General features: G+C 50.5%; 2 protein-coding genes across 5 annotated transcripts in view; one reads left to right on the plus strand and one right to left on the minus strand.

Annotated features, from left to right (window-relative positions):
- ELAVL1 (ELAV like RNA binding protein 1) overlaps window positions 1–5,338 on the plus strand; it is a 22,372-nt gene extending 17,034 nt beyond the window's left edge. For 3 of the 4 annotated variants that reach the window (XM_048927552.1, XM_048927553.1, XM_048927551.1), the window contains exons 6-7: window positions 3,336–3,449; window positions 4,548–5,338. In XM_048927552.1, the coding sequence (XP_048783509.1) occupies window positions 3,336–3,449; window positions 4,548–4,872 (439 nt within the window). In that variant the 3' untranslated portion in view covers window positions 4,873–5,338. The remainder of the gene's footprint in view (window positions 1–3,335; window positions 3,450–4,547) is intronic. The other variant, XM_048927554.1, reaches the window with a different exon arrangement.
- Window positions 5,327–23,108, minus strand: LOC125684954 (excitatory amino acid transporter 5-like). The gene is made up of 8 exons (XM_048927574.1): window positions 22,895–23,108; window positions 22,700–22,742; window positions 21,789–22,011; window positions 21,392–21,491; window positions 20,989–21,222; window positions 20,274–20,468; window positions 19,956–20,090; window positions 5,327–19,284 (listed from the first exon to the last, which is right to left on the minus strand). The coding sequence occupies exons 1-8, from the start codon at window positions 23,101–23,103 to the stop codon at window positions 18,939–18,941; spliced, it is 1,485 nt and encodes a 494-aa protein (XP_048783531.1). The 5' UTR covers window positions 23,104–23,108; the 3' UTR covers window positions 5,327–18,938.
- Window positions 23,109–24,679: the final 1,571 nt, after the last annotated feature.

Here is a 24,679-nt window from a genome sequence, read left to right on the forward strand (position 1 = left end):
AAAGAAGAATGCTGATGCTCAGGAGCACGTGTTGAGCTTGCTGTCCTGCAGATGAGACACTGGCTTTGTTCTGAGGCATTCCTGATAGTTTGAGTTCTTGCCCTGTTGAGAATTGACATCTGATTTTTCCCTCCTCTGAGTTACAGATTAGCTCAGGAACACCTGGACTGCAAAACGCAGGGCAGTCGATGCAGTACCAGCATTGTGGTGACCATAGCAGAGCTGTTCAGAAGAGCCAGGCACAGTAGGAACAGGGCTTCTGTCGTCTGCTACCTTATAGGAAACATAAGAAAAAATCCTTACCACGTGATTGGACACTTAGAGAGGCTGTGTGTGCTCCAAATCTGCCATCCCTGAGCAATCTGCTTCCTTTCTGCTGTAGCTCAGGGGGTTCCATGCAGGCACTCCTCAGCTTTCCTGAAGCTCTGGCCTTTCTGTTGCATTCCCTCTCCTGGGCAGCTCCTGCTCCCAGCTGTGAGCTTGGTGCTGGAGGAGGAACAGAGGATAATCTGTTGGGTTGGCTGAGGTAGTGGAGGAGCAGGTCTGGGTTACGGCTTGCTGCTCTGGGCAGGTAATGGAGCTGAGGTGAAGCTTCTCCAGTTGACTTGAAGAGCCGTCAGTTTCTCTTCATGTCTTGAGTGTGTCCAGAGAGGGGCAGTGGAGCTGTGAGGGGTCTGGAGCCCACATGTTAATGGGGAACAGCTGAGGGAATGGGGTGGGTCAGTCTGGAGGAGGCTCAGGAGGACCTCACTACTCCCTACAACTGCTGAAAGGAGGCTGCGATGGGGGAAGGTCAGCCCTGCTCCAGGTAACAGCAATGGGACCAGAGGGAATGGCCTCAGGTTGTGCCAGGGTAGGTCAGCTTGGGTAATATAGGGACAATTTCTTCTCCAGAAGAGTGGTCAGAAGCTGGAACAGGCTGCTCAGGGGGTGGTGGATCACCATCCCTGGAGGTGTTCAAGGAACGTGTGGATGTGGTACTGAGGGACGTGGTGCAGTGGGCAGCATTGGTGGTAGGAGGGTGGTGGGACTGGGTGATCGTGGAGGTCTTTTCCAGCCTTGGTGATTCTGCCATTCTTTAGGAGTTTGGCCAGCACATCCCCTATCCCACAGCCCTTATTTCTTCCCACCCTTCAGGCTAACTGCGAGGGGTTGGAAGTTGATCCTTGAGGTCCTTTCCAACCCGAGCCATCCTACGCTTCTATGATGCTGACAGTGAGAGCAGTTGATGCTGTGTGAAAGCTTAGGGACCGTGGCTTGGGCTGGGCCTTGTCTGCCTTCTGCAGTGTACAAAGCCTGCTGAGATGATCAGCTGCCCCCAGAGAGCTCCCAGCCTGCAGAAATGATGCTTTTGTCGCTACTCCTGAGGCTGAATACTTCAACTAGCATTTTGATTACGCTCCATCTCGTTCCATCATACGATGGAAGGTAAATCCAGGATTAAGTCTTTTGTGTCTCTAATTTGTAATTATGAATTTCTACAGATATTGCTCAGATCCTTTCCTGAACATTCCTTTAATCCCTTCTAGTTCCTGCAGTGTTTGTGGCTTGCAGCTCACATCAGGGCTGGCCTTCATGGGCAGTGGATCTCCGTGTGTTGAACTCTTCAGGAGTCAAGGTTCCAAGGGCTGAAAATCCAGACCAAAGTCCCCAGCTGCCCTATGTACTCTTCTACAGTTCACCATTTTTATGGTAGAAGAATGTTTGTTGGCTTGGGTTTAGTTGTTTTCTATTTCTTGCAAATCTTGAAAATAGTGCTAGGTAAGCTGAAGTGCTTCCAGGCTTGTTGAGAGTTAGAGCTTAGGAATGTAACTTTGGAGATGGTGTTCTAGCGTGTTTAAAGTCAGCCCTGCAATGTATTGAAGATGTGGAGGTTGGTGGCCCTGCCTGTGGCAGGAGGGTTGGTATCTGATCCTTGGGGTCCCCTCCAACCCAAGCCATTCTGTGAGTGAATCTGTTTCATAAGAGTTAGCAAAGGGGCATTTGTATAAACTTGCAAAATGGAAGTTGACAGATAAAGATTAGGCTTACAATGGGGCTGTGACTCAACCTGGCAGGCAGGTTCCCTGACAGGGGGGAAAATCAGGGAGGAAAAACAGCAGCACTTCACAGCTGAGGTAAAAACTATTTGCTAAGACAGGAAAGAAAGAGAAATACGTGTATTATCACCATTACTGCTACATACTGCTTACAAGTGATGCACGATGCAGTTGCTCACCTCCCACTGGCTGATGCCCAGCCTGCCCCCAGCACTGCAGGTCAAACACCCCTCTGGCCAGTGCAGGTCAGCTGTGATGGGGCTGTTTGGGTTTTGCTTGTTTTGATAAACCTGAAGCATTTCTGTGAGTCAAAAGAGGAGAACTTGTTTGAAATGAGTTGTGCTCAAAGCGTGGCAGGGCTTAGTGTTTCCCATGATTTTGCATGTTCTAGATTTGTTGTCCTCTGCCTTTCAAGCCCCATCTCCTCTGCAGCACGTATTGTGGTGGGGTCTTGCTGCCCTGGGGCTTTGTAGCAGGCAGGTGCTGCTGGAACCAACGCTGCATGGCTCTGAGCTCAGGATTCCTGCACACAGCGACCCAAGACTGGTGATCTGTTGAGATGAACCTTTTCCTGATAGGAATTAAGATAAGGAGATGATTACTCACAGAGTTAGAAAGCTGAAAAGTGTCTGTTGGGGGAAAAAAACAAAAAAAAAAAAAAACAAAAAAAAAAAACAAAGAAAGAACTACAAGGATATGAAGCATGCCAACAGAGGAACGTTTTCATATGGAAGCAAAATAAATGCTGAGTAGATGTCACAGAACTACGTGGGTTAGCGCGTTTCATTCTGCTCCTCTTAACCGCTTTCTCAGTTTCACTGTAGTGCAAGGATTCCCAAACTCGGATGTGCTCGGGGTTGGCCAGCAGTGGCAGCAGCAGTGAGTACCTGCAGCGTGAGCTCAGGGGCAGCCGCGCCAGCAGCAGGCTGGGCTGCAGGCAGCAGCGGTGCCCAGAGGGGAGGGCTGTGCCCCGCAGGCTCCCCCTGGGCCAGGAGGGTCTCCCAGCTCAGCCGCCCTGGGAGGTGAGCTCCCCTGGAGAGCCGGGGCTGCGGGTTGGGGCCGAGCTGATTGCTAAGCGTGATGCACCCACTGCGCACGGTGCTGATGTGGCTGCCCTGCCTCTGTGCTGCCCTGCGGCTCTGCTCCCTGTCCTCCTCGTTCACGCTGCTGCAAGCCCTCTCTTCCATACGAAGGCAGCTCCTGTCTTTACACAGGGTGAGGAAAAAGTCAGCGGGGAAGTGCTGGGCACTGCGTGCCGTGCTCGCTGCCCAGACATGCGTTCCCTGTTTCCTCCAGGTCAGCAGAGAATCAGGATCTGCCACCGCCATGTCCTTGGCAGAGAGCAGCACGTGTACCGCATTTAAGTGGTTTGCATATCACCAGTGGTACACCACAGTTTGGGAACCCCTGGTATAGTATAATTATATTTCTACAATCACGTGGCCTCTCATTTTTGTATAATACATAAGCAAAAGGGATCAAATGGAGGTTTTCTGCTTTAACTTTCGCATTTCCTGACCTTTGAGTGCTTAGCTGTGCAACCGTAATATTGCATTAAAATGTCCTAAAGCTCTGAATTTCCAGGACAGAGAGCAGAAATAGAAGATTAGAGGGGACTGATACGTGGCTTACGGGAGGAAAGAAAATAATGCAAAGCAAGACATAGCAGAAAATAATTGTTTCTTCTTACTCACATGCCAGAGGGTAGATTTAAGAGCGGGCAGCTGGTGGTGAGATACCCAGTTCAGTCAAGTCAGATGAGTTCAGGGTATGGAGTTGGCATAAAGTGGGTGAGAAGAGAACTGTAAATACTTAAAACTCGTGCACTGTTTTTACATTTGAAAACCACTGCAGTTAAGAGATGTTCATACCTGGAATTAAGGAATGATAAACCAAAATGCCAGTTCTGGAGCTAGAAGTGTGGGGCAGCCCAGCTGCGGAGGGTGGCCTGGGGAAGCACCAGCATGTCCTTGGCTCTGTTCTTGTCCTGGTCCACAGAAAGAGATTGAAATTAGCGCACGCACAAACGCTACTCCTGAAAGAAACCCTCAGACTTGGGGGGGTTCCCAATGTGCTACTGCAGAGCCAGGAAAAAATAAAAGGATATTGGCACAGCTGAGGATATTGGATGTTGGAGCTGAGGGTGGCTGGGGTCAGGCTGGGCTGCGGGAGGGGCTGCGCATGGCCCCGTGCTCCAGCAGTGCTGCCCTGCGTCCCAAGGGTTGACCTGAGTCCCCTGTGGGCCTAAACTTGCCTTGGGGCGGCGCCACGGCTGCCTGTTTGTGAGGGCAGTTCCCTGTAGGGATAAGTGAAGCACGCGGAACACGTAGCGCTGCTTCTCCTGGCCGCTGTCACTGTGGTTGATTGTCAATTGAATGCCTAAACGTTTCTTTCTGGCGGTTTTGATATCCGTGTAGAAAATATTCATTCTCAGTCGCTTCCCGTTCAAGTTGATTTGCTGAATTGAATTGAACTTTTACATGCAATATTGTGCTTTTTATTTGCTAGGTTCTCTCCTATGGGTGTAGATCACATGAGTGGGCTTTCTGGTGTAAATGTTCCAGGAAACGCATCTTCTGGCTGGTGTATCTTCATCTACAACCTTGGTCAAGATGCTGATGAGGGAATCCTCTGGCAGATGTTTGGCCCCTTTGGTGCGGTTACCAATGTGAAAGTTATTCGGGATTTCAACACCAACAAGTGCAAAGGTTTTGGTTTTGTGACCATGACAAACTATGAAGAAGCTGCAATGGCCATAGCAAGTCTTAATGGCTACCGCCTGGGGGACAAAATCTTACAGGTTTCCTTCAAAACCAACAAGTCCCACAAATAACTTGCTCGTGCTTTTTGTATGGAATAGATAATGGAGTGACAGAAGTTGAAACATTTTTGTTAGTGTAAAACTCATTTTGCGCCAATTTTCACAAGTGTTTGTCTTAGTCTAAATGAGAAGTGGAAAAGGTTTTATATTCTGGGATGCAACTGACATGTTCAAATGTTTGAAATCCCACAATGTTAGACCAATTTTAAGTTGCTTTAAGTTATTTCATTTAAAAACATGTTAAAAAAAACATAATAATAATAACAACCCCCTGAAATCTGAAGTAGATTGCATTTAACTAGACCCTCTGGATGGTGGTAAAATTGAAGCATGCTTTCACTTATGAGACTAACATTTGTTCCATTGAATGTTGTCTGCAAAAACTGGAATCTCTTCTAAAAACTATCAGGCTGAATTAATGGATTTGCTTGTTTCTCATGTTGTTGTTTTTCTCACCCATTCTCTGCCCCCCCCCCCCGACTCTCTAGTATGGAAGAAAAGTTGAGAAATACTAATGTTTTAGTTGACAGTAAATTTGTTTTGCCGATTAATACTCATTGCTACGTGTCGTTGAGGATTACGCTTTATAAAGTCGAGGTCTTGTAAGTAGTAGCATGCCAGCATAACTTTTAACACCATTGATGAGGTAAGTTGCACACCGAGCAGTGGCCCAGCTGTCAAATTGAAAGGTTTTAGCAGCATTTCCTTTTAAAGCCCAACATTTTTAATAGGAACGGACCAAAGAGTTTCAAAGAAACTCCGGGAAGATTTCAGAGTCAAAATGAAACTCCACAAAAGTGTGAATATGTGTCGCTACGTTATCAAACTGAATCTCTTCTGTCCAGATATTTAATGCATGGTGCACTACTTACTGGTACATTATAACGCAGCAAGATACTCGTTTTCAAAGATCATTATAGTCTGAATTCCTTTGGTAGTTCTATTTTGTAAAGAAAAAAAAATTGTAAACATTTGAGCATTGTATTTCTCGCATCCCTTCTAATGAGTGCTAGATTTTTCTATTTTAATAGGATTTTGTTTTGACAACTAGCTTTACTTATTGAACACTCAGCAGAAAAGTACTTACGACTTGCAAGTTAGATATTAACAAAGAAAACCCTTTGATTTGTAGATTTAAAGATTAATCCCCCAAGTTTTCTGCAGACTGCCTTGAAACTTTGAGTTGTTCTGTTTCTGTTAATTTTCTTTTGCTTTTTTGTGTTTTTTGTTTGTTTTTACTTTTGCATTTAAGAACATTAAATTTGATTTTGTTTTGCTCAAATTTTGTTTTGTTTTTTATTTTCTGTTATTTTTTTGCTTAAGTATTGCACAAAACGTCCAGCTTTCAAGAGAGTGTTGTTTTATAAAGAGCGTAGTTCCTCTTAAAGAGTCTTAATTTCGTCCTTTGACAGATGAGTAGAAGAAAAAGGGATGTGAAATGAGGGCACTGCAGTCCATCTGTCACACAGAGCCTGTGTTCCCCGGGCTGACGTAACGCTGCGGTGCTCCTTGGTAGGAGGCCTGGGACGGATTTGGGGGACAGGCTGTGTGAGGATGCTGTGCGTGGTAGAGACGTGCTCTGTGCGACCTCCAGGTAGGTTCAGTTGCCAAAAAGTTAGGGCAGATGGGAAAGCTGGGTCAGTTCTGTTGCAGTGTCTCCTTTTCGTGTGAACCTCTGCCGGTCCCAAGCTGCGTTCCTGTGCCAGAGGCCGATCCTGGCTGCCTGCAGCGCTCCCATCCCCTGCTGACCTTGCCTTGCACTGGAGAGCCTCACTTACCTTCTTGCAGCAGGACTAGCAGTCACCCCAGGAAACCTGCGCTTCATCTCTGCACAGCACAGCCTGAGAGCAGCTGAATGCATAGCCCAGCTCCGGTGCTTGCTCTCAGCATTGCCTGGGATCTGCTGCTGCTGGTAGCTGTGGGGTACAGATGGGGCGCAGCGAGCGTCTCCCGCTGCCTTTCAGCAACGTGGGCAGTGTTTGCCCTCTGCACGTTCTGCCTCGCCAGTCCTGCCCGTCCTGCTTGCTCTCTTCTGAGAAGCCCAATACAAGGTACAGCATTCCAGGACAGGGAATGGAAGCCCACTTTGGCACAGTGGTGCTTTGCTCCAGCACAGCCACTGCCTTACAGTCCCTGTTCCCAAGCGTGCTGTCTGCCATCCACTTCTGGCTGTCTCTTCCGGCATCTATTCCAGATGTTTCTGTGTTTATCATCCATTTATCAACAAAACCTTTTCTGGTGTGCAGGAGGAGGTTTAGAAGCGCTGTTGGGATTTCTCCCAGATCACAGCTGCGCAGTGCAGAGCAGTCTTTGACTGTGTCCCATCACCTCACTACTTCACTGTTCCACTGGAGCGAACCTCAAGTGGTTTCCAGTTTCCTCTGATTCTCTCTTGCTTTGTTTCATGTAAGATTTTTGTAACCAAATGGCGGCTGCTGCTTTACCAGTGGATCATGCTGAGATCCACTCTTCCCAAATCCGACTTTGCATCCATTACCATTACAGGCATGCTGCTCTTCACACCACTGCTTGCTCACCAACAACCTCATTCTCTTTTAACTTTTCTTGGAGGCTTTTTGGCACAACTGTCATCCAACCGCTTCCTTATTTCCCCCTCTCCTATTCTTTACTAAATAAGAAGGAAATTCAGGATATTGTTTCAGTAGTGCTGTGGAAGTTTCCCCTAAGAGGTGTCTGATCCTGGACTTGTTTGTTAGTTGCTCTGAGAACAGTTACTGGGCAGTTCAGCCAAGCAAAGCGTTGCCTCTTGAGTCAGGAAAGGAGGAAGAAAGTGTCCCACTGAAACACCAAGAGCTGATGGTGGCAGAAGCACCTGGTCTGTTGGCTGTGCTGTTCTCACAGTCAGTGTTTGGCTTTAGCAGCTGAGCTCAAGAAATTAAGCATATGTATTCTTGATGCTTTTGGTCCTGAACTGTAACCTACACATCGCACTGGTAAAGGGCAAAAGGAAGCTGCTGGAAGTGGAAGCTGGCTTGTAAGACCAGAAAGGTGCAAAGAACTGGCCGTCCTTCCCACATCATCCACACACCTCTCTTTCAGGCTGACCCCTGATTTCACCTCTTTCCAAAGCAGTCTTGGCCTCGTAGCTCTCAGGGACTTGAAGGTAAGAAAGGTTATCTGCAGTTTTCATCCTTTCATTCGAGGTGTTGTGGTTCCTTTCAGGTGACCCTTCTGTCTCTGGGATCACAAGGTCTTAAAGGAACATGGCTGGAGCTTGGTGGTGTTGCTCAGCAGTCCCATCCTATTGCTGGTTAGGGTGTTAGGATGGGATTTTCAGGAACTGGGTTCGGTAGACCATCCAGGAGATGTTTTATATGGTGTCAGGACCCTGAATGTGGAACGCTCTCCTTCTCTTACTCAACATCCATCCATTCCTCTGCTGCTGTTTTTCCAACACCTGCTGTGCTTGGCAGCCCCAAGGGATGGCTGCGCTGTCTGGGTCTGCCCCAGCCCTGCAGGGTGGGCTGTGTTCTTCAGGGACTGCAGGGTTTCACTCTAAAATGAGACAGTGCTGAGCAGAGAGCTGTCCTGAGGGTGGCTCAGAGCTGCCCTAAACTTCTCTGAAAATGTTCTGGAGTTGAGCTGCGTTGTGCAGAACTTAACAAACAAACAAAGTCACTAAAATGCAGGGGGTTTTTTAGGTTGAAAAATTTAAAAAAAAAAAAAAAAAAAAAAAAAAAAGTTTTAACAGTTTCCTTGCAGGCTTTGTTCAGGCTGGTCTTTTCTGATCTGTTGGTTTATTAATGAGCTTTTATTCCCACCCAGTACCTGACCTTTACTTCCCAGATCCCTGGTAGGAATGGGCTGCAGCCCCTGCACAGACATCCTGTTCACCATCTGCAGAGAGGGCCGTTGCACAGTAAATACAGAGCAGGGAGCTCCGGTGTTGCTGTGTGCCGTATGCAAGCTGGCAAAGGCCAGTACAGCCCCTTCAGGAGAAGAAATCGGAACCATCAGGAGGGTTCTGACCAGGGGCAGAACCAAAGCAGCGTAGCGTTTTGTTTCCTCGTGGTTTCATTTTGGATTGTGTCTGGATGCTCAAGCGTTGAGTTTTTGTCCTTTGAGCCGCGCTGCTTTTCTGCAGTGTCTGTGCCGCACTCTGCTATGTAGAGGAGGGGAGCTGAGCCCCCCACTGCCCCCAGCCCCTTCCTATGCTGGGGGGGAGGTCTGTCCCATAGGGTGGAAGGAGCAGGAGCTGTCATAGCACAGCTCTGACGCTGCCCCCTGGTGCTGGTGTCCTTTGAACCTCTGTGTCGCGATAGCATGGACCCCAGTGAACATGGAGAGGTACCTGAGTCGCTGAGGCAGGGTGAGCCATGCAGCTGTCAGGTCCTGTCCTGGCAGAGGCACAGCGCGCTGTGGGCAGATGGGTACAAAGCAATTAAAAGTGGGCACAACGGCACCGATAGCAGGAGGGGTCTGCAGCTGCAAGGAGGTGATGGAGAGGTAATGCAGATTTCGGATGCTAAGTTTCGGAAGCGAGTGGTCCCTAGGGTCCTTAAATAGTTGTTCTCATGTTATTTTGTATTAATGTTTGGGTAAGGTCAATAAAACGAAGATTCTTCACGTATTTCAGGAAAGATTTTTTTGTTTTTTTGTTTTTTTCCCAGTGTATTCTAAACTGGAATAACTGAAGCTGTTTTTTAGGTTTAGTTTATCATTATGTATGTGCTTAAGAAACAAACAAAAAAAACAACTGTTGAGAGCATCCCCTCGTGAGCTTTTCTGCCCAAAGCTGCAGCTGAGTGGTAGAACAAACTGCTTATTGAAGCGAGGTCCTCCAGGAGACAAAACCCCCTGAGAACCGGTAGGATTTGGGGGTGGGTTCATTTTTCTATGTGAGACACGGCTTTTTGTGAACCACTGACGGGTCCCCGTGGCTCAGCTGCTGGAGCTCATAGGTACATCTGTGTTTGTACAGATGGATGTGTTTGTCCATGCTGTGCAGGACGGGGCGCCTTGCACTGAAGCTCAGGGCACAAGTGCTGTGGAGAAGGGACCAAATTCACACCTGGCACAGGAAAACACAGCTCCCTTTTTGCTCACCTCGTGGTTTTGTCAGCCCCATGCTTTGGTACCGATGTTGGGCAGCAGATCTCGTCTTATTCTGTGCCCTTTGCCGTAGCTCCGCACTTGGCAGTGCTGGTGCTGAGCACCGCGCGGATCCTTACAGCAACCAGAAGCTTAGCGCTCATCTCACACGGTTATTGCACCCGATTTGTTTTCTGCTTTAAAAAGAAAGCGGTGAAAGTAAATGGCAAAACTGAGCCCAGCCTTCCTGCTCCCAGCGCGGCCGCAGACCCGGCGCAGCGTTCGACCCCAAGCATTTTTCTGTGCGGGTTGAATTTCCACCACAAACACCACAAAAGTTGGCGTTGGCCGCGGGAGGGGGGTAGGAGTAGGGCTGCACGTGGGACCTGGAGGAATGGCCGCTGCCTTCGGAGCCTTGATTCTCCCTGTTCCTCATTTCCAAAGGGGTTGGGGCGGCTGCGCGGCCAAACGTCCTCAGTTGTTGGGAAGAACTCGAAAGCGGGCAGGACAAACCTTGGTCTGCCAGTATGAATCACACTGTACTCCTTTTCTTGATTTGGTTTCCCTTATCTTCTGTAATCTTTTGTTTATAAATTAACCTGTTTGTGGGACAGAAGGTTTTACCGATTGTTTTCCGTTCTGTACAGTACACGGTGAAACATTTTGTATATTTAGCGTGTTTTTAAGTTATTGGTTTGTTTTATATCAAATAATTTATTTTTCAGGTACCATTTTCATTTACGCTTTGTTTTTACATGGGTTTATTTTAAATAAAGTATGACACTGCTTTCCAAATGTCTGAAACGAAGTGCAATCCCATTGTGTTATTTTGAGAGTATTGATGTGAAAACCGTATTTTAGAAAGAGTTGCACAAATGCACCAATTCCTCCCCTTTGTCCTGCAGTTCGAGTGCTTGGGAAATTCTCCGCTGTTCATTCCTTTTCTTTTCAAGTGGCTTGAAAATGTTGGGATTCTCATATTGAAACGGTTGAAAGGTGGGTTGAACGCAGCAGCGCTTTGGTGGAATCCTGTGGACGGAGTGTTGTTTTCTTATGGTGTTTTCAAAATTAAAGGAAACAAAGCCTCCATCCCTCATCCTCGTTTTAATATAAACTCTGATTTAATTTAATATGAAAAAGGCTTGGTTTTCTTTTTTGTTATTTGCTGGTTTCGTTAGCTCCTTATTGTCTGTTCATGACTGTTTGTCATGTGCCGAAATGAGCTGTGGTGGAAGCTGATGTGTTGCAGAACGGTCTCGAGCTTTTACTTAATGGTTCCTCCTTGGTTCTTCTCCTGCAGGAATTGGGGTTTCTTTGTGCAATTTGGAGTTCTGATGTTTTTCTCAGAGCAATACAAACTGTGTTTGCAATTGGGTGCATCGAGCTTGCTCCACTAAAGCTTTTGTTACGCGTAACACCATGAGAACCATGGGATTAAAAGGAGGCACAGGGCTGATGCTTTACCTTTCAGGAAGAGTTGTTCTCTCCGTCTTAGGACGCTTATCCCGCCTGATTAAAAAAACTGAATAAAATAATAATTAAAAAAGAGCACCGACACCAAACCAGGCCCCAGCCATAGGCCATTGCCCAGAAATTTGGGGTTGGTTGGTTGGTATTTGTTTGCAACTTTTGGAGAAAGCCCTTGGGATGCAGTGATCCTCCATGAAAGGGCAGGACCCTGTTGCTCTGGTCTGGGAAGGGTTGGCCCAGTGGGGGTTTGCAAAGCGCTCACGGAGCTGCGCTGGAGGGGCTGCTGCTGTCCTGCCCACAGCTGTGTGCCCCATGCCTGGAGATGCACGAGGCCACGCAGAGCCTGGGAGCCCTGAGCTGGCAGTGTGTCCCTGCCTGGGCTCAGAACTGAGGGGCCCCTCTCCTCCCTTCCACCCCAACCACCCTACGGACGGCGCAGTGCTGCCAGCTCAGCTCGGAGCTTTGCAGAGCTGTGTTTCCACTTCTTGCTGCTACAGAAATGGCCTGGTCCCCCAGTGCTTACCAGATAGAAATTGTTCTTCCTCCTAGATCTGAAAGAGCAGAAATGAGTATTTTTGGTTACTGCCTATCAAACAGGTTATGGGATATGCAATATCTATTGCAAACAGGAGCTCAGAACCCCCAGCACAGAATTTTAGACCTTTCCTGGCTTCTTTGCAGCAGAACTGCAGCACCTTCATTGTGATTCCTCCCAAAGGACGTTACCCCAGTGGGATTGCTTTGCCCTGGTTCATACCAGCCACCTTTGTATCTTTCAATTCCATGAGAAGCAATAAGAGAAAACACACAGACAACCAGAAGGTTTTGCCGTGAGACGTGCCCATCAGGTTTGTCCCCCCTGTCAGAAATGCCCATTTTTACCAAGAGAAAAGAAATCCCAATCTAGTCTGGCCACATTGAGCCTCGGGTGGAGATAACTCGGGATGGAGGTTCCTGCAGCTCTCCTGCTGGCTGCAGGCTGTGCTGGAGGCTGTTGGTGGCTCGTAGTGCTGTGCCTGTCTGCTGTCACCCCCAGATCTCCCAGGACAGTGATAGATGACACTGACTGCTGTCTCATTGGTACTCTGCTCTTTATAATATAAATATGTTTTTTTCCACTTGAATGGTGCCTCTGTTACATAATGCAGTTAATGTTATTTTTTTCGGATTGATTGACTTCTCTCTGCAGAGCTGCAGCTGGCTGCTCCTCACGTCCATGCAGGGGCTGACGCAGAGCTTCACCACCTGACGTAAAGATGGCTGAGACTCTTCGTGCATTCTGAGTAACCAGCAGACTTCTGACACATCCTTTAACTCAACTTCTGTTTGAATGTGTTGGAACAGATCCTGCTCCCAAGCTCAGCCTGTGCATGCTGCAGAGAGCAGAGGAGAGCAGAGCAGGAATGGTTTGGCTTGGGAGCAGTGTGGGGTCGGTGTGAGCGGTGCTGGGCTGCAGCTCACGTGCCACAGGAGGAGTGTGTGCTCACACTCTCCAGACCTCAGCGTGGTGCTGCAGTTCACGTTGGCTCTGGTAAGTCAGTCCCTGTGCTTTTTGAAAGCAAACAGGTTTGGTCTTGGCCCAACCAGAAGTGTAAAATTGGGGTGAAGTGTTTCTGTGAGCACATATCCTACCTGACACCTCTTTGTCTCAGTTTGTTCCCTCTGTTTTGCATCTGTCAGGCGATGAGTCTTCATGTGTGTGTGTATGCATGTGTTGAAGTGTAGGCTGTAGTTATGGATGGTTTATTTATAACATGCATTTATCTCAGTTGCATATATTGATGTGTCCTGTGCTCTGTGTGCACACGTACACTGTTCCACATGCATACACAGTGTGAAGGTAACTTGCAAATCATGTACATCATCCTTTTTTAACAGAAAACTTGAAGTAAAAATGCTTGTTTTTTATACAGTGAACTCGTACAAAGATATATCCCTAAAAATCTGAGCTTTTGTCAAACTTCAGAGTCACGAAGATGTTTTGTAACAGCAGTGCAGTAATGTGACAAGCAGGAGACAGAGCTTTAAGAGAACACGATATCCACATTTCTCTAAAACTCCCCAGAATACCTTCAGACACCTCCATCTCGTGCGTCATCTGGTAACACAGCATCGCTGCTCTTCAGGGATTGCTTCCCATTTGCTTCTCCCTGGGATCAGAATGCTGTCACCTCTTTGTGAACTGGCAATTAGGAAATGATGCTTGCTTCTTTTTGGGCCTGTTTTTCTGTTTTATTCCCTGTTATTACAATATTTTCTGGACCTTAATACTCTCATTCTTTCTTACTACAGGAATGGAAGAAGGAAGACAGCTCAGCTTCAAGAACATCTGTGAGTGGCAGAGATTGGCCTCGCACACCAGCGTGGTTTGGGGTGCCTTGCTGGCCCTGCTCCCCATCCCTGGATTCTGGGATGGACACCCAGATGCTGCTGGTGGCCATGGGGAAGGGACATTGGGCCCGAGTTCAGCTCTTGGTGTCCATGTAATCAATACTGAGCTTGCCAGAGCAGCTCTGCTGTCCCCCTCCAATCTCCCAGTTCCTCTGTGAGCGTGCATTCTGGTCTGTGGGGAAGGAACAGCGTGAAGCTGGTTTGTTTAAGGCCATGTCCAAGGAAGGAAGAAAGGGGAGAGGATAGGCTGGGTTGAAGTGGTGAAATTTAGACAGCCTGACATCAGCTGAAGTTTGTGAAACCCACCTTCTGCAAAGCACCGCTGAGTGACTGCAGCTGCTTTGGTGCAGCAAAAGCAAGGTGCTGGGTTGGGGGGCTGCGCAGGAGGGAGCTGAGTGAGTGGGAGAGCTCCTCCATTTCGCCTTTGCTTAGTGCTGAGGGTGTCACCCCTTCCTAAGCATTGTCTTGCAGAAACCAAAGGAGGAAGATGGGGTGATGCCCAGGGAGAAGCTCCTTGCAGCAGCTGCAGCTTCCTGCTGTTGGTGCTCATGGCTCTGTGGAAGCTCAGCAGCTCATTAAACACCACGTTGTCATACTGCTTCAATTTTTTCGTTATTTTTTAAAGAGTGATGAGAGGATTCTTAGCAGTTCCTATCCTAATAAAACCCCCAAAGTGTTCCAAGTGTTGTCGGCTCAAATGAGAGGACATGGGTAGCCAGTAGGTGGCTGGGGAGCAGGCGAGCCACAAAAGATGCAGAAGATGGGGAGGGGTGATGGTGCTGCAGGATGATGTGCTGGGAGAACATAGTGTATTTTGCAAAAGCAGAGGTGATAAGAATAAGGGTAAGTGAGCTGACTACGATTGCAGATGCAAAGCAGGAAGGAGTCGTGTGCTGTGAGGTATGGGTGGTAAGTAATGAGCAGGAAATAGCAGTGATAGGTGTATGGGTAATAGGGGATGTGGCACATGTAACTTTAACCCCATCCATCTTGTCTCTGCTCTGCAACATGTTTCCATAGGCTGAAGCCAGGAAACAAAGGCTGCATGCTGAGCTGAGCTGTGATGGCTCCATCCTTGGTCCCAGCGAGGGACAGCAGGGAAAAATGTTACCCGAGTGTTGGATAGCATGTTTAACAATGTGGAGGTAAAGGAAAAGGTCACAGGTTGTCACAGGGGTTTATCACAAATAGCATCATTAATTTGGTGGATTTCTTTGATGATTAGAAGTACTGGAAGTGGAAAGTGCTGTAAGAAAAATGGCAGTGGGAGAAGCTAAGCAGGAGATTCTCACCTGGGAGGACCCAGCAGCTTGCTTACCTTCCAGGAACACACCTTCAGTTTTTCTTTGCTTTGAAATATCACATGTGCTATGAAACCCTGAGATAGAAGCTGCTTGGAGACCCCATAGCTCTGAACTCCCTGCCAGGAGAGGTGCTCAGGAGGATGAGAAGTGTTGGTGTTCTTGCACAGTTACCCAGAGGAGCTCACAGACAGGTGTGCATGTTCAGGAATTGGATGCACAGCTCTGACCGGTGATGACGTGGATGGAGAACCCTCTCTTAAAGCTGACCCAACTGGAAATTGCTGAGGGAGCAAAAATCCACAAGGTGAATCAAACAGTTGTGCTTCACAGTGCCACAGGCATGCAGGAGTGAAGATGAGATAAAAAATGATGCAGTGCATGTCTATGTGCTGTGTCTGTGTGCTTTGGTTAGAGGATGTAGGAAGCTGGGGAGTTGTTCGTGTGAAGGATGGATGTGGCAATCTGCAGCCTGCCGTGCCGTGTGCTCCATTGTGGGAGCACTGGGAGGATGTTGGTGGGGACCTGACAACCTGGATGCATTAGCTTGCTTCTGTGTCACCCTCAGGGCTTTGTTGTGCTGGCTGCGCGGAAGGGAGGCCAGAAACCATGAACCACCGGTGCAGTTGGGTGGCTTTGTAGCTGAAGATGAAACTGCAGTGGGAATGAGGATTGCTGCAGAAGGAGGCGTTCTGTAGAACTGCCTGAATGTTCAACCTCAGCTGAAAAGAGCTGCAGAGGGAATTCCACATCGCACTGCAGTGATGGTGGCAGTCAGCTGAGGACCTGTGGTGCTCGTCATGGGACTGAAGTTCTCAGAATTTCCTTTGCAGTGATGGCTTCCATCCATCTGTTCCTACGAGGTGGTTCTGGTTGGGCTTGCTGTGCTCTGTCCCATTTTCTACAGCAGTGTCAGTGCCGTGCATTGGAAATCTGCACTGAGCTGAACCGAGCTTCAACCAGAGCCAGGGGCTGAGTTTTGTTGGATTGTGCCATGCATATACATAAGACACTCTGAAAGTAATACCTCCTGTTTATTTCCTTGAAAACTACAACTGTACGCCGTAACACCATTTGATGGCACAAATTCTCAGCTACAAAAAATTCTGTGGTTTGAATTCAGAGGGGTCTTAAAGCCTGACATTGTTCAGTCTGTATGTGGACAAACATTCTTAACAGCTCCGTGCGTGGATTGCTTGTACCTGGCTGGAAAAGCAAAGGTCTGAAGGAATACAGGCAGATAAGAGCTGCTTTTGTAACTGGTTATGAGCAAATGAATTGCTGTGCACAAAGTGTCTGTGTCAGTGTTTTATTTCCCACTGAAGCCTTTGTGTGTAGGAACCACGTGTGGGTGCCCACGTTCTTGAAGAACAGCTGTTAGTGCTGAAGGTGATGGGATGGGAGAAGAGGAGGAATCGCCACCAGGCGGGCAGGAGAGACTCACAGTCAAAGATGAGGATTGGCATTGGATTGCTGCTGGGAGCAGAGGGGGAGGAATTGTGCCTGGATCACTGGACACTTCGAGGATGGAAGTGCCAGCAGTGTTTGGTCTGTCACAGCAAATACCTGCAGCTGGGAAGTGGCTTTAGAAAGAGAGATGGAAACGGACTTAGAACACCCAAAGACAAGGCAGTGTTCTTGAAACACGGGAGCACCGTGTTGCTGTTAACAATCTTGCACCAGGACGTGGTTTGGGGTAATGCTTTGCAGACAACTGCAGACTTCTGGAGACCAAGAGGAGGAGGGGGAATGGCCAAATAAGCACATGGTTGTGGTTCTGCACGTGGAAGGACAATGGGAGCAGGTTCTGAGGTGCGCTGGCCACAGGTAAGTGGAGCAGCGAGGTTGGGCTGGGAGCCCTGTTCCAGCCCTGTGTTTTCTTTCCCATCTGCCCTAACGTCAGGGTGACCCACGCTCAATTAGCAGCGCATCTGAGCTGCTCCTTTCAGGAGTGAGTGTGTGGTGAGAGTGGGGTGGGACCCGTCTGCCTTTGCCTCTTCCCCTCTTTTCATTTACTTCCTTATTTCGTTTCCCTGTAGAGCTTCTCATTTTCTCTGATGCAACCACAGCCTGAGAGCTGCGAACGCCGACCGCTGTCCTCGCTGCATACAGCAGAACATGGCTGTAATCCACCACCCGCACCCAAAGCTCCAAGGAAACATCTTTTCTGCTCCTTTCAGCGTGCAAGATAATTAAGGGATCAGCTAAGCTCCCTGAGAACATCTTGTGATGGATGTCTACAAACGTCCCAATAAGTGCCCGCGATCTCCGCACACAAAAGGAGCAATGCTTCTCGGCATGCAACCGACACAAAACACCATGGAGCAGATTCTCAGCTCCAAAATGCTGCTTTTCAACATAGCCACTGCCATAGCTGTGTGTTTACACCGCTGATGAACAAGAGGTGCATGAGCTGAGTGCTGGTCATAGAATCATAGAATCCTTGGTGGGTCGTCCTTAGGTCACCTCCTCCCCTTCACCAAACCTGCTGATGGCATTCCGTTTCCCAAACGAGGCTCATTTGGCCAATGGTTGGGTTTTCTACCTGAATTTTGGGAGATACCACAAAGCCAAGGGCTTCTGCTACCTTCAGTTAATAGTCACAGAAGCCATAAGTAGCTTCCATGGGGGTTTCATTGCGTAGAAGCAGCTTCTGGTGATTCTTCTCAGCAAGAATAATGTTCAGTTAACAACCCTTGCCTTTGCCCAGTTGCTCTCCCAGCTTCATTAAGATATGGTGCACACTGTCTTTGAGGCTGGAGTAGTTTTCAGTGTGCTGAGCAGAATCCTTCAGTTCACCCCATTCCCACGTGTTGCACCCTCAGTCCCAGAGGGGGACAGTGCTGCTCCTGGTGCTGCTCAGTGACTTTGGGCCCATTCTTAGTGACTTTCATGGCTTTTGGAAACCTTCTGTTCCTCAACTTCTGGTGCTCTCATGTTACTCTGAGTGCAGAACACTGCTGACGTTTTGGGATGGATGCTTTACTCTGCTGGACTTATCCCAGTCCTCATCAGCTTATTAGCTGATCTTGTCTGCCTGCATCTGAGTAACAGGAATAACTCAATTCATTTCCTTGTGGTTTGTGTCACCTTTTAGAGAAATTCAGTGATGTTGGTGTGAATTTAAGCTGCTTCTGTCAGCCCTGTGCTGTGGCAGTAATGACAACCTGGGGCAGGAGGGGGATGTGGTGGCGTTGCAAGAGGTAAATGCATCCAGCAGCACACACAGCATGTACAAAAGACTTCTGTGGAGAAGGCTGCCCTTGGGAGCAGTGTCTTAAGGCTTTCATTGGAATGGAAGTTTGAACTTAGGAGCACAGCTGCAGTGGGGTAATGCTGATAAACTAATGCAGTGTGCTGAGCACTGCTGCAGCATCCTGTTCTGCTCAGCCTTGGCTTTGGGCTCTGGGCAAAAGATACACTTTGTTTTTCAGTTGAGAACCTAAAAGATACGTGTGTGTATATATACATATTAATATGTAATATATATTGGTATGTGTTAGTGTATATAAAAAGGTTAAAAAATAACTGTTAACACCTTATGGCATGCAGCCTGGGCAGCAGATAGAGGCTGCTGCCATAAGATGACAGCTTCAGTTCCACCTCTGCTGCTCTCTGCCATCACCTTGTAGCTGTTCCCCAGTGCTCTGAGCAGCCTCATGGAAGGGGACAGGGCTGTGCCATAACCCAGCTGCTGTGGGCAGGGCTGCCAGTGCGGTCATGTCCTCAGCTCCAGGCAGCAGGGTAGAAAGGATGGAGAGGGGTTTGCTGCCCCAGATAAGGCCTTTGTCTTGCGGAGCAGCCGTGTGTGGCATTGGGAATGCTTAGCACCGAGGTCCCGTCCTGGGGTGGCAGAGCTGCAACCTACACCTGGCAGATGTTGTAGTGCCCTCCCATCTGCTCAAACAGACTGTCCTCAAGCAGGTGGATCACGTTGTCTTTGGGATGCAGAAGTGGGGGCTCTGCAGAAGGAAACTTGTCTGTGTCGCTCGCTGTGTCTTGCTGTGAGAAAAGATAAAGGTGCTGTTTCAGTTTCTTAACCAGCCGTGTTCTTTGTGTCTGCGTGGCCTCAGAGTGCCCCGTGCTCCCAGAGTAACCAACCAGGCGTACCTTTGGGGGCTTTGGGGCAAAGTCTTTCTCACAGACGTGTTGTATGATGCCAGCAGCCAGCGCATCCCCGAGGACATTGGTCATGGTCCGAAATCGGTCCCTGGAAGAGAGAAGCCCTGAGGCTGCAGCCAGCGGTCCCACATGGCATTGCAGCGCGTGGCGTGCAGCCCTGCTGTCCCTGCTGCTGCCAGGATAACAGCGAGGGGTTCAGAGCTCCCAAACTTCTTGTCCTGAGATCATCCTGCTCCTCACCCGCCAGCACAAGGCTGCCCCGCGGGTTGGAGATGGTCCTTGGAAAGCACCATCTGTCTGTGTAGGAAGGCCAGTATCGTTTCCCTTCCGATGGCGTGCAGCTTGGAAGGTGGATTCTGCCTATTGGATGTGCCCATTTCCTGCTGCATGGTTTTATTCAGCACCTCATGCTTTTATCCTAAGCAGTGGCATTTTTCCACCTCTTTGGTGGCATCCCCATATCCTTGCTATCTATCTCTTGCACACGCATGATTTTTTTCTTAACTTGTTTGTGATCTCTGGCAAAGATGTGGCGTGCAACAGTGATAGTGGTGAGCACTCCAATCAGGACCAATCAGGTAAGAAGTTTTTGCTGATTGTTATCATTTTGGGAAAAGAATAGGAAAAGGAACGAGCTGACGCTTGGCTTCTGGCCTTGTTCTGAGGTCAGTCTCCATTTCCTCTACTGGAGGGAAGTCCCAGTGTGTCCCCACTACCGTGTGGTGTGACACACACACCGTGTGCCCAGAAAGGACTTACAGGGCCCAGTCCACTGCAATGATGAGCGTGATGTCGGCAGTGGGCAGCCCCACCGAGGTCAGCACGATGACCATCGTGACGAGTCCTGACTGTGGGATCCCGGCCGCCCCGATGCTGGCTGCAGTTGCTGTTATGCTGTGGAGAGAAGGGCTGTGGGATTAGCGTCCTCAAAAGGTGGTGTGGAAGTTCTCTATGGACCAGGGTGAGCTCTGGAAGGTTCCAGCACTGCAGACAGCCCAACCATGGGCACATCTGCCGGTGGAGAGTGGGATGGGATGCTCTGCCCACACCTCCCTGCCTGCTGCTGCACACGGGTACCTTATCGTCACGATCTGCCCCAAATCCAAGTCGTACTCGTTGACCTGGGCGATGAAGATGGCAGCGACTGCCTCGTACAGCGCCGTGCCGTCCATGTTGATGGTGGCACCGACAGGAAGGACAAAGCGTGCCACGCGCCGGTCTATGCCGTTGTTTTCCAGAAGACACTTAAGGGTGATGGGCAAGGTCGCTGAGCTGCAGAGCAAGGAGCGTTAAGTCATGGTTTGCCACAGCGTCACCAGTGCTGCCTGTGGAATTACTGGGCAAGCGCTGTAGAAATAAAAGTCCAGTAGACATTTAAGCAGTCATGTTGCACGGATTGCTGTACCAACAGAAGCTGTTTCTCGTCAGCTTACAGCACCTGGAGGACACAGAGCACACTGTTGGCCAGCAGTAAGGCTGCGGTGCTGATGGGACAACCCAGAGCCCCGGCCCTGCTGGGTCCCACAGGGAATGGCCACTCTTCCTTCTGCCCATCGCAAGACCAGGAGCTGTAATGCAGGGGCTGCTGGAACAGGGTGTGAAGGTGCCGTGACCAGGGCAGCGCTGAGATCCCACTTCCCACTGCTGCCGGGAGGGATCTCCTTTAATGTTTTATCTTTCTGGATGTCTGCAGTGCTTCTCTTCTGCCATGCCCTACGTGCCTCTGCGTCACCCACAAGCTACCCACATCCTCTCCTAGCTGTACCCACATTTTTCAGCCACGTTTTCATACCTGGAAGATGTAGCTAAGGCAATCAGCAAAGCTTGCAGTATCCCCCTAATGAAAGCATAGGGGTTTTTCTTGGTGATGAGTGCAAAGAGCAGCGGTAAGAACACAAGCCCATGGATGGCCAGCCCCGACACCACGGTGACGGCATACAGCCCCAGCTTCTGGCCTGTAACCGATGGGTCTTCCATCTCCAGGATCTTCCCAGCAATGAGAAACACGATGCCGAAAGGGAAGTACCTACCAAGAATGAGGGCAAGCGTTCACGAAGACTGAGCAGTGCAGCAATGACAGCATTTGGGACGGCTGTGCTGCACTGAGTCCATTGCTCACAACAGATACTGCAGGACTGGCATCAGCACCAGCGAGCGGGTGGGGAAGGAGCAGAACCGATGGGGACCCGACTCACCAGACAGCCATGGAGACGATTTTCATCACAGCTTCATTCAGACACTGGCACACGTTGACCAGCGGCGCTCCTCGCTCACCCATCTTTCCCAGGAGGAGCCCTGCAGCCCAACGCATGGACCTGTGCTACTGAGCAGCACCCAGCGCGCAGCGCCCTTGGGCTGTGGATGGAGGAATCTAGAGAGGGACGGACTGGCTTTTTGCTGACAGCTCCACCGCTGCCTCCAGTGCTGCCCTCAACACGCTCCCCCGCCCCAAATCCTCGGATTGGCTCTTTGGTTCCTGATACGCTGAGCTCGAGCTCCTCGCCCTCACCTCTCCCCATAATCCGCCCCACGCTGATCCCGTCGCCTCCCACTCCTTCCCCCCCTCGCTCCCTCCTCTCCTCCTGCAGGCACCTATGGTCGCAGAGAAGATGACGATCCCGAGGACGTTCATCTCGTTGCTGGTCCCTGGCAGGGTCCTGTACGTCATTTCGGGAGATGGCGTCAGCTCAAGAAACACGGGTCGCTGGATTTCAGGGTTTTCCTCATCCGGTGCAAAGTAAATAAAACTGAGGGATTTCCCTGGGATTGTTGGGAATCGTGGAGACTTCACCACTGGGACAATAACAGTTCGATACTGGGACAGAAACAAAGCAGAAGTTACTGTCCTGTGGGCAGCAGGCGCCAGTGAGCGGCCCTGCAGTGAAGTGAGAACCAGGGCAAGGAAACAGCAGCTGGCATTTGAGGCGGATCCGTGCTCATCCCCGAGCATCCCCATTGTGGGATGAGAAAATGTTGTGATCCCTACAGAGGGGCCCCTCCAGCCCCATCCTGGCACCCCACAGACTCCCAGTGCCATGAGCTTGCTGTTCTCCCTGCACCCTGCCCATCTCTGCCCCGTCTCCTTCAGCCCAAACCTCATCACTCTCATTCTCCTGCTCACAGCCCTCTGCCCTGCTCCCCGACCTCCTCTGGGACTGGGGTGGGGATGGGAGGGAAATGCGGGTGAGTTTGGGGACAGGATGGGGATGGGATGGGAATGGGTTACAGACAGGGATGGGATGGGATGGGATGGGATGGGATGGGATGGGATGGGATGGGATGGGATGGGATGGGATGGGATGGGATGGGATGGGGATGGTGGTGGGACCAGGAATGTGCTGGGACTGGGGTTGGAGGTGAAACTGGGACTGGGGCTGGCAATGGGGCTGGGGCTGGGCTGGGATAGGGACTGGGGGCTAGGACTGTGACTGGGAAGCCACCGCACAACAGCAGGGCCCAACTGTTGTGTTGCAGAGCAGGGAGGCCAAGGGCTGGTTGCTCACCTGCTGGAAGGATGCTTCCACCAAGTTGGAAGGGAACATGTTCCTGGAAGAGAGCAACAGCGTAGAGGTTAAAACTGGAGGGAAGCCGGACACGGCTCTGTGGGGCAGGAGGCTGGGAGGAGGACTGATGTGCTGCCGTGTTCCCTGAAGTCGTGGCCCTCAGCCCCCACGCTGCTCCCAGACCCCACGACGCACCTGATCAAATCCAGCAGCGCATCAGCGGAGCTGAGCACCACCTTCCCTGCAGAGAAATCCTCCTTCTGTGCGGCCGCGCCAGGGTGGATGCTGACTACCAGGATGATCCCCATCGTCACCGCCATGAAAGTGGTCCAGAGGTAATAGGTGATGGTGATCACCCCCATCTTCCCACAGGCCCTGGGCTCCATGGTGGCCAGCCCAGACATCAGGCTGTGCCAGGAAACACCAAACTCAGCACCCGCTCCCAAACCGCATGGGGTCGGCGTTGGGGATCCTGATTGGAGCCCCCATGTGCCGCAGTTTTAAGAGGGAAAGAACCCCAAGCGAGCCCCAGCTCTGCTCCCCTGCCCCGATCTCAGGGCCTGGCACCCGCATTCGGGCAGCTGCGTGCCCCGTCTCATGGCCCTTCAGATGCAGACAGCGATATCTCACCTGGAGGTGATCAGTGGCAGGATCAGCATCTTCAGCATCCTCATGAGCAGCTCTCCAGGAAAGGAGAAGTACTGCTTCTCCTGCAGGGAGCAGAGTGTTGGGAAGGGTGGAGGTGGGGAGGTGGGCACTGATTGTGGGCGAAGGGCTCAAACTGGGCAGATTTCCTCTTTTTCCCAGTGGGATCCAGACATGAGCTCAGTTGCCAGATGCGATAATGTGGTTTCCCTGCCCATCCTAGGAGACCCCCAGAGCTGCTGGGGAGAAGAAATCCCACCCTATGGGGAAATCCATCCTGGAGCTGAGGAGGGGTGTTGAGTCAGTTCCCATCCCGAAGGTCCATCTCCCTATGGCCCCACGGCCACACTTTGGTCGCTCCAGATGTTGCTGCACTTTTCCCTGGGAGCAGAGTGCAGAAATGCCCCCACCCCTCTGTGTGCCCACCTGCCCCCCTCCTCCTGGCCCCCACCAACTGCCCATCCTTCCATCCCTCTACCCACGCACCCATCCTCCATCTGTCTGCCCCTCCATCCATCCGTGTCCTTCCGGAGGCTCCTTCCATCCCTCCCTTCCTCCCTCCCTCCATTCCTCCCTTCCTCCCTCCATCTCTCCATGCCTCCATCCATCCCCTGCCCAACCTTCCCCAGTGCCCTGTGGATTTGTCTGCCACTGTGGGGTAGGGGCAGGACCAGGGGCAGCGGGATGCTGCCACTCTCACAGCCACGTGCATTGGGGTGCAGTGGGATTACACCCCGCTTCGGTTAAGTCAGATCATCCTCGCTGCAGGCAGTAATGCTGCAGGGTGTAATTGAAGTGACAAATGCCAAATCCCCGCAGGTTACATGGGGATGTGCCAGCAGCAGCTGAGCATCCCGCAGATCGGGGCTGAGTTAAAACCGCTGCGATTTTAGCATGATGACATTTAATGGCCCTTTGGGAACAGGAGGGGACCCCTGGGAATCTGCTGTGCTTTGTGCTGGGACTCGCCTGGATGCTGAGCATCTGCAGCAGCAGTAGAGGAGCTGGGCTGTGGGATGCAGGCACTGCTGTGCCACGTTTGGCCCGGAGCAGTGAGCGCCCAGCCCGGGGCACAGGGCAGCAGCTGCCCTCCCCCCAACCCCCCTGCAGCGCAGCGGGGTCCCCAACAGAGGGATGCAGGATTTGTCCAGCCACTCTGTGGCCAAAAGATGAAGAAAACCCACCTGTGAGAGGCTGTTCTCTCAGGCAGCCGCCTGCGCATTCAGGGCTGAGCCCTTCTGTGCTCCCTTTGCTCCCACCCCATCCTTACCAGCTCCGTCAGCTCCAGCGCCCGCAGCAGGAAGCCCAGCAGGCAGCCGGTGGCCACCGACAGCA

Source organism: Lagopus muta, chromosome 26 (assembly GCF_023343835.1).
Source record: "Lagopus muta isolate bLagMut1 chromosome 26, bLagMut1 primary, whole genome shotgun sequence".
Taxonomy (NCBI): Eukaryota; Metazoa; Chordata; class Aves; order Galliformes; family Phasianidae; genus Lagopus; species Lagopus muta.

Coding starts and splice junctions, on each gene's coding strand:
- LOC125684954 (XM_048927574.1), bottom strand. CDS start 23,103: ATGTCTGGGCTGGCCACCATGGAGCCCAGGGCCTGTGGGAAGATGGGG. Junction 22,012..22,699: donor TGGAAGCATCCTTCCAGCAG/GTGAGCAACCAG, acceptor TTTCTGTCCCAG/TATCGAACTGTTATTGTCCC. Junction 21,223..21,391: donor ATCGTCTCCATGGCTGTCTG/GTGAGTCGGGTC, acceptor CATTCTTGGTAG/GTACTTCCCTTTCGGCATCG.